This window comes from Centruroides vittatus, unplaced genomic scaffold (genome assembly GCF_030686945.1).
Source record: "Centruroides vittatus isolate TY-2023 unplaced genomic scaffold, ASM3068694v2 contig_754, whole genome shotgun sequence".
Lineage (NCBI taxonomy): Eukaryota > Metazoa > Arthropoda > Arachnida > Scorpiones > Buthidae > Centruroides > Centruroides vittatus.
This window is the reverse complement of record NW_027122490.1, coordinates 4,244,813-4,257,685: the sequence shown is the minus strand read 5'-3', so window position 1 is coordinate 4,257,685 and position 12,873 is coordinate 4,244,813. Positions and strand designations below refer to the sequence as shown.

Here is a 12,873-nt window from a genome sequence, read left to right as displayed (position 1 = left end):
GTATTTGTAGTTTTAAGAAGGTCAAACAATTCTTTCTCCCAATCATTTTTTCTCTTCTTTTTGTTACATCCAGCTGAAATTACAAATTATCATTTATAGAAAAAGAAAACTTATAATGTAAAAAATGATAAGATTAAATTATATTTACTTACTTGAGCCACTTGAACTTGAGGTTGAACTGCAAGCCTTTAAGCAGTCATTTATGTCATTGTTTTCTACGGTTAATATGGTTTCTGGGCAGGGCATTTCGAATGTGCTTAACTGTACATTTTCAAATTCTTTATTTGAGTCTTCTATAAAATTTAAAGTAAAATATACATTTAAAAATTTTAAGATAAATGCTGTGAACATGTATTATGCAAATAGTATAGCAAATATATCAATATATATTTATCGTTTTAAATGCTTATAGAAGTCATACTGAGTAACGCTATCTAATCAAATAAACTCTGTAAATTTTTGTTATATTAATTTTTCCTCCCAAATAAATAATAAAAAAAAAAAACAGTGAACAAGTTATTCTCTGCATAAATGGACAGGATATGAAGAATGTTATTTCATATATAAATGTTTCAATGATGACATTTATCTATTCTATTAATAAATGTGCTTTACTGTTTTAATTAGCAGATACACAGAAAAAAATTTAATATAAGTTAATATATAATTGATAAATTCTAGTTTTATAAAAATAATAAAAAAAATCTGATATCTTTCTTATAAGCAGTAATTAAGCTTAGAGTCAAAGTTAATTTTACATCATTTGTCTATGTATACATTTATTTCATAAAACTAATTTTTACCATACTCTGTATGATATCATCTATTGTGGGATTATTAAATTTTTAATTACTAAAACTATAGAATCAAACATTAATTTCTTAATATTGTCAAATAAGAGGATATATTTAAAACAAACCTGAATTATTTCCTGTGTTTGCTTCTCCCAGATTTATGTAATTTTGGGAAGAGTCCTTTTCCTCGACAAAATTACTTATTGTGCTTAATAAATATTTGATAAAGTATTTTTTATTATAAAAATTGAATAGATAGATAATTATTGTATAAATAATCAGATAACTTACTTTATTTGTTCAACGCCTAGTTGCAGAAACGACAGCATATTAAAATATGTCCATTGCTGTCTCTTGCGACCTCCAGAACCACTAGGAAGATTCTCCTCTTTACATTTTCGTCTATATTGGTCGCGAATATTCTGCCACCTTTTCTTCACTAATGATTCTGAAAAATATTTTACATTTACAATCTGAAATATGTGTTGACCATTTATAATGTGATAACTTATTAGATATTGTCAATCACTTACCTTCACCGTTTAGTTTCTTGGAAATCTCCGTCCAAGAATTATTATTTTTTATGTTATCTTTATAATCGGCTCGCCGAATATCGTAAAGCCACGGATATTTTCTGACTTCATTTATTAAAACTTCGGAGAAATCCGTACCTTCCGCCATTTTCTAACTTCGACGTAGATTGGATAAATCTAAACTCTGATTGGATATAGCTTCGAAGCTCTCATTGGCTGTAGCTCACCGACTGCTCCGACCCGACTACAAATATTTAACTTTTTAAATCTGTCCGACTGGAACGACCAGTCGGTAGGTCGACTGCTGTTGCCATAGCAACACGACTTGGAGTCGAACCGGTCGGAGCAGTCGGTCACAGTGTGAAACAGCCCTAACACAGTTTTTACTTATACCGGAAAGTATAGCAATTGCTCAAAAATGACCCCTTCAACATTTATATGTTTTTGGACTCAGGAACCTTGAAACATCGAGAAATGCAAAAAATGTTGTGGTGTTTTGTATGTATGCATGTTTGTGTTTGGAAGGCACAATTTTGTTCACCCACTTTAAAGCTTAATAAACTCTTATGCTTTTTGTTGAAAATTTCCGAAATTTTGCGGGAAGGTTTGTGTATTCGGGAGATTGATGCTACTGTATTAAATTTTGGTGTCAAAAGTCAAAAGAATGGGGAGATAGAGGGGATCATGTGTGATATCTCGAGTTGGGTCGGACTTAATAAAGATTTTACTCGTTATTAGCATTTACAATTTTTTTTATAAAATTCATTTCTAATTTCAAAATTAAAATTTTTGCCATTTTATAATAATTAATAATATGAAATTTTATTTTAAAAATGACGCCACACAAAATTTTTTGTCAAGAAAGTTATGCTACTCGTTCTGAATTTTTTCAAATGTAATACAGTTTTAAACTAGTGAAAATTTTTATTAATTATCCAGAAGTTTTAACAAATTTCTGAATAATTAACATGACGTATAAGACGCAACTTTTGTAAAAAAGGGGCTCAAAAATTCGCTTTGCATCTTATATGCGAAGTTATGATCTCTCGTAGGCTAATAAATTCCCCAAATTGCATGTAATGTAGCAGTATTCATGGTTACCGTGTGTTTTAATTGTAAACTTTTTTCCCTAAGCAACTTTTTCATGTATTAATCTATAATATTTTAATTGTAAATGACTTATTTTAAACGGCTCGTATTTCCTAATAAATAAAAGTGCACATTCTTTTTATTAGACAGAATAGTGAAAAAATTTGGAGCAGAGATGGCTTAAATATACTAAATACTTTTCCTAAATAGCTTGTTCTGAAATGGGGGTGTGTCTTATATGCCGTAAAAACAGTAATTAAAAAAAAGCTAAAACTTGTTTTAAATGTTTATTATAAATAAAGCTGTTTTTTTATTTAGGATTGAAAACTCATCAGAGCATTTCATTTGGTTTAATTATAAATAAATTTATAAGCATTTTATTTAATGAATTCAAAACATTTCGAAGATCTTGAGGATAGAATTTGATAATGAATGATTATTGCTTTAGCATTTATTTTGTAAATTTCAGTTTATTTTTTTCCGCAGGAGTAAAGATGGTTGTTATTAGTTTGTATGTATGTAACGATTAGAAAACAATATTAATATGGTTTTTTTAATTTTATCAGGTACTTATTATTCATAAAAAGTATAAAATCGTATCAAAAATTGCATTGTTTTTATTAGATAGGTAAGCATAAAATTACTGTATTAAACTGTGGTGATTAACAATGGAATTAAATGAAACGTGTAAAGTATTATTATGAAAAGTTTTTAAGAATTTTAGAATATTCGAAATATCGTAATATACTTTTTATATTCAGTTAATCCGAATATAAATAAAAATATCTTTATAATTATGTTATTTTTGTAATATGCGAACAGACAATCTGAGAGACTATACAATGTTTACATTCGGATATAATAATATAAAATTAAATATTCCGTTTATTTAATATTTAATAAAATAATATTTAATATAATAAAGTAATATTTAATAAAATACGATTAAGTGAATTATCTTTATAAACACCGAAATTACTATTTATTCTAATTTTGTAGTAATAAAAAATAAATTAGAAATTTAAATATTTATATTATTTTGAGACATTTATTCTTAACATAAATTTCTGAGAGCACATAACGATTTACTGTTTCATTAATAAAAATGGAATATAGTATAATGTAAAAACATTCAATATAGAATATATCAAAATTAGTATAAAGTATTTAATTTATTTGATATTATGACAATTTTTTTTTACACAGTATTTCCAATGATGATTTTAAATATATATATATTGAATAGATCGAATATATATATATATATATTCGATCTAGTTCACATATTCTTCCTTTGATATTTGCTAAATATAAGAAATAACTGTTATAAGTAAAACTTATGATTTAATTATAATGTTTACAATAATAGTGAAAATGTCGAATTTCATAAATAATTCTTTGTGATTGCATTTTTTTCTAAATAGGCTTTGCTGTCAAAATGAATAAAGTGTGTAGATAAGTAAAAGGCAAAGTTTACTATTTGCAGTGGAAATACTTTCAAAGATAGACATCTGGTGATAGTATACTGTGGCTTGACACTAACAACAATATGATATATTATTGATCTAATGTAATCAATATATATGTTATAAAAGTAAGTTTCAATGTGCGTGCCGCTAAAACTCAAAAACGAGTCCCGGTACGATCAAGGGACCTTTCGTACCAGGCCTTTCTAATAATAATAAAGAATATGGTGTGGTAGCCCTCTATCCCCCATCCATGAAGAAGGTTCTCGTTTTTACCTGAAGAGCGTGCTGTTGAAGATTTCCCACTGACCAGTTTTCCAGTAGTCCTAAGCATTGGGAAGCATGCCAACGCTTAGGACTACTGGAAAACTGGGAATTAACACTACAAGAAGCTCTCAATCACAGCTTCAGCTGAACAAATCAGAGACTTATTCACCATAATTCTAACAACATGTAACCCATCGAATTCAAAACAGCTATGGGACTCCTTCAAAGAGAGTATGAGTGATGACATACTGTACCAAATCCGACAAGCTCATCCAGAACTGGCCATCGAATTCAACGACGACATCTTCAATGAAACACTCATTCGCCTAGGAAGATAAATGTTTAGCAATAAAAAACCAGACCTTAGTACAACTTGGGATGCCAGCACCACGAAAAGATGCTTTCAGTGTGCTAAACTTCGAAATTACAAAGGAAAAAAGCTACAACATCAACGAACTACTTCAATACATTGCTCACAACAAACCACTCCTCAATGACAATCAAAAAAAAAAAAAAATTTACTACGTTATCACGGACCGGATAAATAACAACACTGGCAGAATTATTTACTTGGACGCACCAGGCGGCACCGGGAAAACGTTTCTAATAAATCTATTGCTGGTGGAAATACGTGCTAAACAACACATCGCACTTGCACTGGCATCATCTGGCATTGCAGCCACACTTAAGGAAGGAGAACGAACTGCCCATTCGGCCCTACAACTACCGTTGAATATAGCCGAAGAACAATTCCCGGTATGTAAAATCTCAAGAGGATCTGGACGGAGTGAACTTCTAAAACAAGCTAAAATTATCTTATGGGACGAATGCACAATGGCACATAAAAAATCACTCGAAGCCACGGACAGAACATTATAAGACTTGCGAGGAAACTCTGAAGTGATGGGAGGAGCTCTACTCATACTCTCAGGAGATTTTCGACAAACACTTCCAGTTATCCCCAATTCAACACCAGCAGACGAGATCAATGCATGCTTTAAAAAATCACATCTCTGGCCACACATACAAATACCGCAACTAACAAAAAATATGAGAGTTGAACTTTCGAAAGACGAAACAACAGCACATTTTGCTCAAAAACTTTTACAAATAGGCGAAGGCACATATCCCACTAACCATACGACCGGCCTCATTGAACTCAACAGTGATTTTCGCAACATAGCCACTACTGAAAACGAACTCATCGACCAAATTTATTCAAACATTGTTCACAACTATACCAATCCTGAGTGGCTATTTCAAAGGGCAATTTTGGCAACTAAAAATAATATTGTCGACGATATCAACTCTAATATTCAAAAGAAAATTCCCGGTGAGGAGAGAACATACAAATCGATCGACACGATGGTAAACGTTGAAGAAAGTGTCAACTTCCCTACAGAATTTCTAAACTGTTTGCAAGTACCAGGAATGCCATTACACTGCTTTCGATCGAAAATTGGATCTCCGATCATACTACTCAGAAATCTGAACTCACCAAAACTATGTAATGGAACAAGGATGATCGTCAAACAGCTATCGAATAACATCATCGAAGCCGAACTTATGACTGGAAAGGACAAAGGACACATATCATTTATCCCCAGAATACCATTGATCTCTACTGAATTGCCATTCCAATTTAAAAGACTGCAATTTCCAATCAAATTAGCCCATAGTTTTACGATTAACAAAGGGCAAGGACACACTTTAAAACATTGCGGCATCAACCTCAAAGACTCCTGCTTCTCTCACGGTCAACTATACGTAGCTTGCTCTCGAGTAGGAAATTCGAAAAATCTGTACGTATATACCCCGGATAACAAAATGAAAAATGTTGTTTATAAACAAGTATTGTAAATAGTTAGAATATGTTTTCAATAAAATTTTTTACTTCTTATATTTTAGAGTTTATCCTTTTATTCCAACTACCACACAATCTCATATCAACACCCTGAGCGAAGCAGGGTGTTGATATGAGATTGTGTGTTATATTTATATATAACACACAATCTAGTATGTGCTAGATTGTGTGTTATATAGCTAGTATGTTATATTTTTTTTTAAATTTAATTTTATAAATTACATTCATTTACAAGCTTGACATATTGTCTGTCTTGTTTATCTGTATGTAAAATATACAATGGCTACTTTTTATTTTAAAGATTTCGTTTTTGATATCTTTTTGATTTTATTTTTGTTATTTATTATATGAAATTGCGAAGAGACAAGCTACATGAAGATATTTATATCCTAATTGAAGTTTAAAATTCATAAACTTTCTTCAATTTTATAATATATATATATATATATTGTTATATACAATTATTTAATTTAAAGTTTCATATCAGTGATCATATAATAAATTAATAATAGATTATTTTTAATGACATTGTACAATTACATAAGTGAAATAATGATGAAGCCATAATTCAATACTAACATTTTTATTAAGTTATGTGGGTTTTCTAATAGTTTTTTATAACTCGAAAATTCTATACTTCAATACTATTTGAAGAATCTATGCCACTTAACAACATTATGATAGAAGTAAAGAATTAATAAAAAGCAAACATAAGCGAAAGATACAAAAATATCGAAGAAGATTGAAGTAATGATTATATATAAAGCTAAAATTTCTAGTTGCAATCAGAAATATGTAAGAATGAAAATTCTCCGACGTATTTCAGAGTCAATTAAATAGAATCTAGAGATAAAAATAACATAAAATCACTCAACTTATAGCATTTTATATCAGAAAAAATTCACATAAAATCTTTATATCGTATATATTTTTAGATTAAAATTTCATATTTATTAAAGTAATTTTCACAAAATCATTAAGAGACATCCAATTTCATTGAACAAAATATAAGCTAAAATAATCAATTTCAAATTATCTACATTAATTCTATTATAGATATGGTAAAATTTATAATTTTCATTCTCACACGAGGTTAATAAATTAATTATACCAGAACGGTTTAGCGATTAAAACTTAAATAACAAATAAAAACAATGAGTAATAAAAATAAAAATAATTTAAAAACTAAATAGAAAATTCACTCACGTTACTCTCTGCAGATATTTCAATAAAAATAAATACTGCATATTAAATGATATAAATAATTATAAAGATAAAAATTCAGATAAATTTAGACGAATATAAATTACTTTTACATGATATTTCAATATTTACCAAAATAATTTAATAAATTACATCCAATCAACAAGGCATTAATTTTTAATTCAAGTTTTTATATAATATGTAAAATATAATTTTTAATTAATTAAGTTTTATGCTTATTTCAAGTAATTTAAATATCCACTTTGTAAATTTAACAATGTTAATTATAGCTTAGCCTGGCTGTATTAAGAATTTCATACATGAAATTTTGGTTTTGAAGTTTAAATTAACCTTAATATCACAATATTAAATATTAATTTCTACAGGTATTACTTTTATTCATTTTCTCTTTATTTAAAATTTATAAATATTAATAAACATTTGATCGTTTCTTGTAAGAAAGTTCTCAAAATTTATAATAAAGTGGCTTTTAGAACATATTAACTCAATCACTTGATTAATTGACTTGATAAGAATTAATTATTTTTCCATAAGCGTTAATATAAGAATTAACTTAGATAATATTAACCCTGATAAATATTAACAAGTTAATCTCTATGCATTAATCATAGACACTCATTATTCGTTTTAATTATTGATTACAATTCCTTAGAACTTTGTAATACTGTATTTTGAAATTAGTCGAGAAGGGCTGCTTTAGATGGTTATTTTTCTTTTCAGAATAAATATCCGAAAGATTTTAAAATTAAGCCATTTACTATGCAATTTAGAATGCCACGGGCAATATTTAATAAATTAGTTAGCTGTGAGATAAATTTAATAATAAGAAATTTTAATAATTAGAGTTTCTTAATAACTGAGTGATTATTTATAATTAAAATGCATTATAATTATATTTTGAATACGTTTAATTAACAAATAAGCATTAATTATTTATGTTTACATCCTAATTTTTCGCATAATGAATTTTATTTCGAAACAGATAAAGATCGATTTTACTCTTATGTGTACAATAAGAAAAGAATTCTCCATTTTCCTCTGGGGGATTCTCTTTTATTAATGAATTCGAAAATTAATAATTTTGATATTTGTGTTGAATCATTTTCTTGTTAATAATACATTTATCAGCAAACGTAAAGCCGCAGATTTTTAAAATAATAATTAATAAAATAATGTAATGCTTTTGTATTTCTTGTTTTAAAATTTGTCTTAAATTATTACTAAACTATTTAGATCCTTAAGTTTAAGAACTATAATACATTGTTCTTTAAAAAAATCTCGAATTTAATGCACTACTGGAAATGGTGAACAATTGGTGAAACACCAATTACAATAGTAATTAATATTTTTATTATGATTATGCGTTAAGAAGCTATATTTTACAATGAAAATAAATTATTGGCTTATTAATTAGAATAATTAAATATTTATCAGCTAAGTTTGTATGGAAATTCATGTTTACACAATTTCTCACCAGTATCTTCGGTATAATCTCTTAAGAAATAAAGCATTATAGTTTATAATAAAATCTAAAACCGAATTATATTCTCATATTAAAATTTCTAAATATGTATAATATTTAAATTTAATTAAATGTTATACATAATTATCATAGTATTTTAGTTTCATCTCATATAGAAATAATTACTGATTATAAATATCAAATAAAATATTTAATAATTACATCCTTAATTTTATTCTGTTTTTATACATGCATGACATACGAAAAACTAAATAGCATATGTGCTGAATAGAAATGAATATAATCATAATATACAAAATTAAATTAATCGAATGAATGATTTATGTACCATTATTGGCTTAGAATTATTTCTTTTATAAATTATTCCTAAGTTAGAATTGAACTAAAATATTAATTTAATTTATTCAAAATATAAACATAATTTTAACAATTTTTGTGAAAATATTGATATCAAACAACTTATTAAAAAAATATAATAATTGATTACTAACACTTGTTTTATATTAAAAATATATTCGTGATTATTATGATGTGGTGTATACAAATATGTTAAATATGAAATAGTTTATAAGTTTGTCCACTATAAAAATTAAGAAAAAAACTGCAGAGATCTTGAAAGAGTCTCCTTCTAGTTTTGAATCCTTATCATACCATCTTACGCTTATCGAACGTTCTTTCCTCATGACATCATGGGCTCAACTAGAGTTCAATCAGACACACAATAGGATGGCCGAGTGATGAGAGGCGGGTTTGACGTATCCGGGTTAACTTATCTTCGAAAAATTCCCGAGGTTCCCGTAAACGAACGTGGGTCTTTCAGAATGCTGGCTGATATCTTTATCTTTTTGTCCATCGGTTCTCGATCTATAAGACTCTGTCAGAGGTAACTTTTTAAAAGCGGTCTAATAGTTTCGTTGAAAGTCAGGAGAGTGGTGTTTCTGGTGGCCAAAAATTAGAATTAATGCTTATTATATCATCTAGAGTGCTACAACGGAGGTAACTGGTAAAGTTGTCCGGTGTTGCTGGTGGAAAAAAAATAATTAAAATTAAAATCATATTAAAAGTTTGGTTATTTTTAGCTTGTGTGACACCGAGTATATCAGTTAGCATATGTATAAGTTATGTATTAACAGATTAGTATAAAATAATCGATATACTGTATATAGATATACATATTCCTACAATTTAATAATAATAAATTATATTATTAAAATTTAAAAATTTCGCATTTGAAGAGTAAATGATATGTAAAGATTTTCATGTTGTCCAATTCAATACATATTGAGTAATTAGTTGAAAAATCATTAATAAAAATATTGAAAATAATATTTTTAGTTTATAATTCTGAAGAATATCAATGCATAGAAAGTTTTATATACAGTTCTTTAAACTTAAATTTTTATCAAATGTATTTTTCTTTCATTTGTTAATTTTAAGAAACTCGTCTATTTTGTTATTGCTTTTATCGAGAAAAGATATTTTTAATCGATAGCTATTTTGAGTAGTTTTAATTATTTGGCTTTAAATTTTAGTAAATACATTTAAGATAATTCTCAATTAACTTATTTATAGCGCACATTATAAATTACTCAATCTTATAATGTATTCTAAACGTGTGTAAAATGTCCGTGTCGCATAAATTCTCTAAGCGAAACTCAGTGTGGAAAGATTGGAAATTATATTGCATTTGCATTTAACTTGCATCGATTTCTGTTAGGGCGTGAAGCACTCGGGAACTATTTCGGAAAACTAGGAATCGACAATGTACAGCCCGCGAGCTACATCCGGACTTGGAAAACACTTCAGTTGACATGCCAGATGAACCAAGTACATCTTCGTTTATTTTTGTTTTAAAGTACATTTCTCATTTCCTTTTCTTCCTCTGGCATATTGTCTTCTTCTGGTTTTAATAGTTTTGATGTTTTTATTTGTAAAAATTATGTTGTTATTTACAAGTTTAATGTAACTGAAGTTGCCCGATAAAGTAAACACATATAAATTATTTTTTTGATAAGTGTTTAACTGTTATAATATAAAAATGATCAAACAAATGAAAATATATAATAACTAATATATCTTCTTTTGTCTTAATTGATTTAAATTGTTTAATGAAAAATGAAAGGTATAAATTATTAAATGAATATATTTTATTTATATTAGAATTATTTTTATACTTTTTAAATCAACGTTATGCTACTGCAATTAAAAAAAAATTCTGTCCTTTAGTAAGAGGGCCTTTTTGAAACCTATTGGGGGTTGGATAAACCCGTAGTGGAGAGGAGGGGTGGCGAGAAACGGAGCTCATATATTCAAGACATCCCCGAAAAATTCTTGGGGTTTTTGACCTACCAGGATTCGATTTCGGATCGCCTGGAGCAGTAGATTGACGCCTTAACCGTTTCAGCCATCCGGTGGACTTAATACGAAATTACGAATACATCTACTTTGTATAATTTTAATTTTAATGTTTATTTTTAAAATCCGTTTTGTTTATTTTGCAATAAATTACTGAAGATAAATTTAAAGCGTTTTAAAACTATATGCGTTTTTCAAGTTTAAAATTTTATATAATCTGTCGTTCTCATCTAAATAATAACTTTTTCCTCTACCATGAAATAAATTAGAAAATAAAATTTCAACTTTTACTTGGCCTCAAAATAAACAATTCGTCAAATTTCAATCATTTGCAGGCAAAATTCGCTTGACAGGAGTTATCATACGAGAACAACAATAATTTAAAAAGAAGAAATATTTCTATAACAGAACCATTTGTCTCTCCAAATAATTCCAATAAATAACATCCGATATCGAAAGAGCTTGTTCTACCAAGTAAGACCAACAACCTAAGATCTCTTTCCTATTTTGGAATAAACTTCTCTGGCTTGGATATACAACAACAAAAGTTTTAAATATCTATTTTTATTCGGCAGTGACAAAATAAATCGTCGTAGATATTAATCTCAAAAGAACTTACATCGTGCATAAAAACTTATGACAGTTCGTCGGCATGTATATTATTTATGAAATATTCGAATGGATAATTGCCATGTCACAAGAAAAGATAATAGGAATAACAGGACTTAAAACAGTATACAATTATAAATTAATGTTAATATTTGAGATATTAAATTAAAATATAGTAATTTTATGGTGCAAACTATCTCAGAACAAGAATGGAGTCGATATTCTTAATTTACAATCTTTATATACACGGAAGGAAAGTTATTCTTTCGAGTATATAGAGATTGTAAATCGTCTCTATTCTTATTCTGAAAAAGACTGTAATACTTTGAATTTTTAAGATAAAAAAAATAAGACGAATAATGATGCCGGTAGATGAAAACAGCTAATACTAAATTAGGAAGAAAAAGTGAAAAATAATGAAAATATTCTGAATAGTATCATTGTCAAGATGGGAAGGCATCATCACCTTGACAATGATACCGTTCAGAATATTTTCATTATTTTTCACTTCGGATGTAACATATTAAAGAGCGGCTTATCGGCTTGATAATGCTATAGTTCACGGTGAATCGTGACGTTATCAAGCCGACAAGTCCGCCAACTACCGACTTGTTTCCGGAAACAAGCGGATAGTTGAAAGGATTATTGGCGATCTATATGCAAAAATAAAGTCCAACCAAGTTGTAAGAGACAGAAGAAATTGATCGGAGAGTAGACCAGAAATTGAGAAGGTTATCATGTAATTAGAAAACTCTGACAGAGACTTTCTGTAAATCTGAAGATCAAAACTATTGAAAAGATCTGGTGATGAAGATTATATTTTTAGTAATTCGGGACCATTGTTCCGCTTTCTTGTTACTTGTTGCCGGTTGAAAGTATCCTTTAAAGTTGACCGAAAAGATTCGCAACCAAGAGACATTTAGATTATCATTTATAGGTATCAATAATTGAAAGCAAGCGGCGCAATCACATCGCTAATATATAGGCTACATGATATTGTCCATATTAAATTTCTTTTGTTATAATGTGGATTGTACGAAGGCCAGATGGCCGAATGGTTAAAGTGTTAGTCTTCCGCTCTTGGGACCTGGGACAGAATCTGAGCGGGTCGAAAATTTCCGGGAATTTTTCGAGTAGATGGTCACTGGATGGTTTGATAAAATTCTTTGTGCTCACCGGGTGAAAAGAG

The 12,873-nt window shown here is 28.2% G+C and overlaps 1 protein-coding gene and 1 long non-coding RNA gene across 3 annotated transcripts; one reads left to right on the top strand and one right to left on the bottom strand.

The window, feature by feature from the left end:
• Positions 1-209: 209 nt before the first annotated feature.
• LOC136981375 (uncharacterized) lies at positions 210-1,130 on the bottom strand. Of its 2 annotated transcripts, XR_010881700.1 has the most exons (3): positions 1,086-1,130; positions 920-1,002; positions 210-293 (listed from the first exon to the last, which is right to left on the bottom strand). It is a non-coding gene; the product is annotated as an uncharacterized lncRNA (long non-coding RNA). The 2 variants fall into 2 exon arrangements; XR_010881699.1 differs by lacking the exon at positions 210-293 and having other exon boundaries at positions 653-1,002.
• Positions 1,131-5,052: 3,922 nt separating this feature from the next.
• On the top strand, positions 5,053-6,124 carry LOC136981399 (ATP-dependent DNA helicase PIF1-like). The gene is made up of 2 exons (XM_067277713.1): positions 5,053-5,951; positions 6,058-6,124. The coding sequence occupies exons 1-2, from the start codon at positions 5,053-5,055 to the stop codon at positions 6,122-6,124; spliced, it is 966 nt and encodes a 321-aa protein (XP_067133814.1).
• The last annotated feature ends 6,749 nt before the right edge of the window (positions 6,125-12,873 follow it).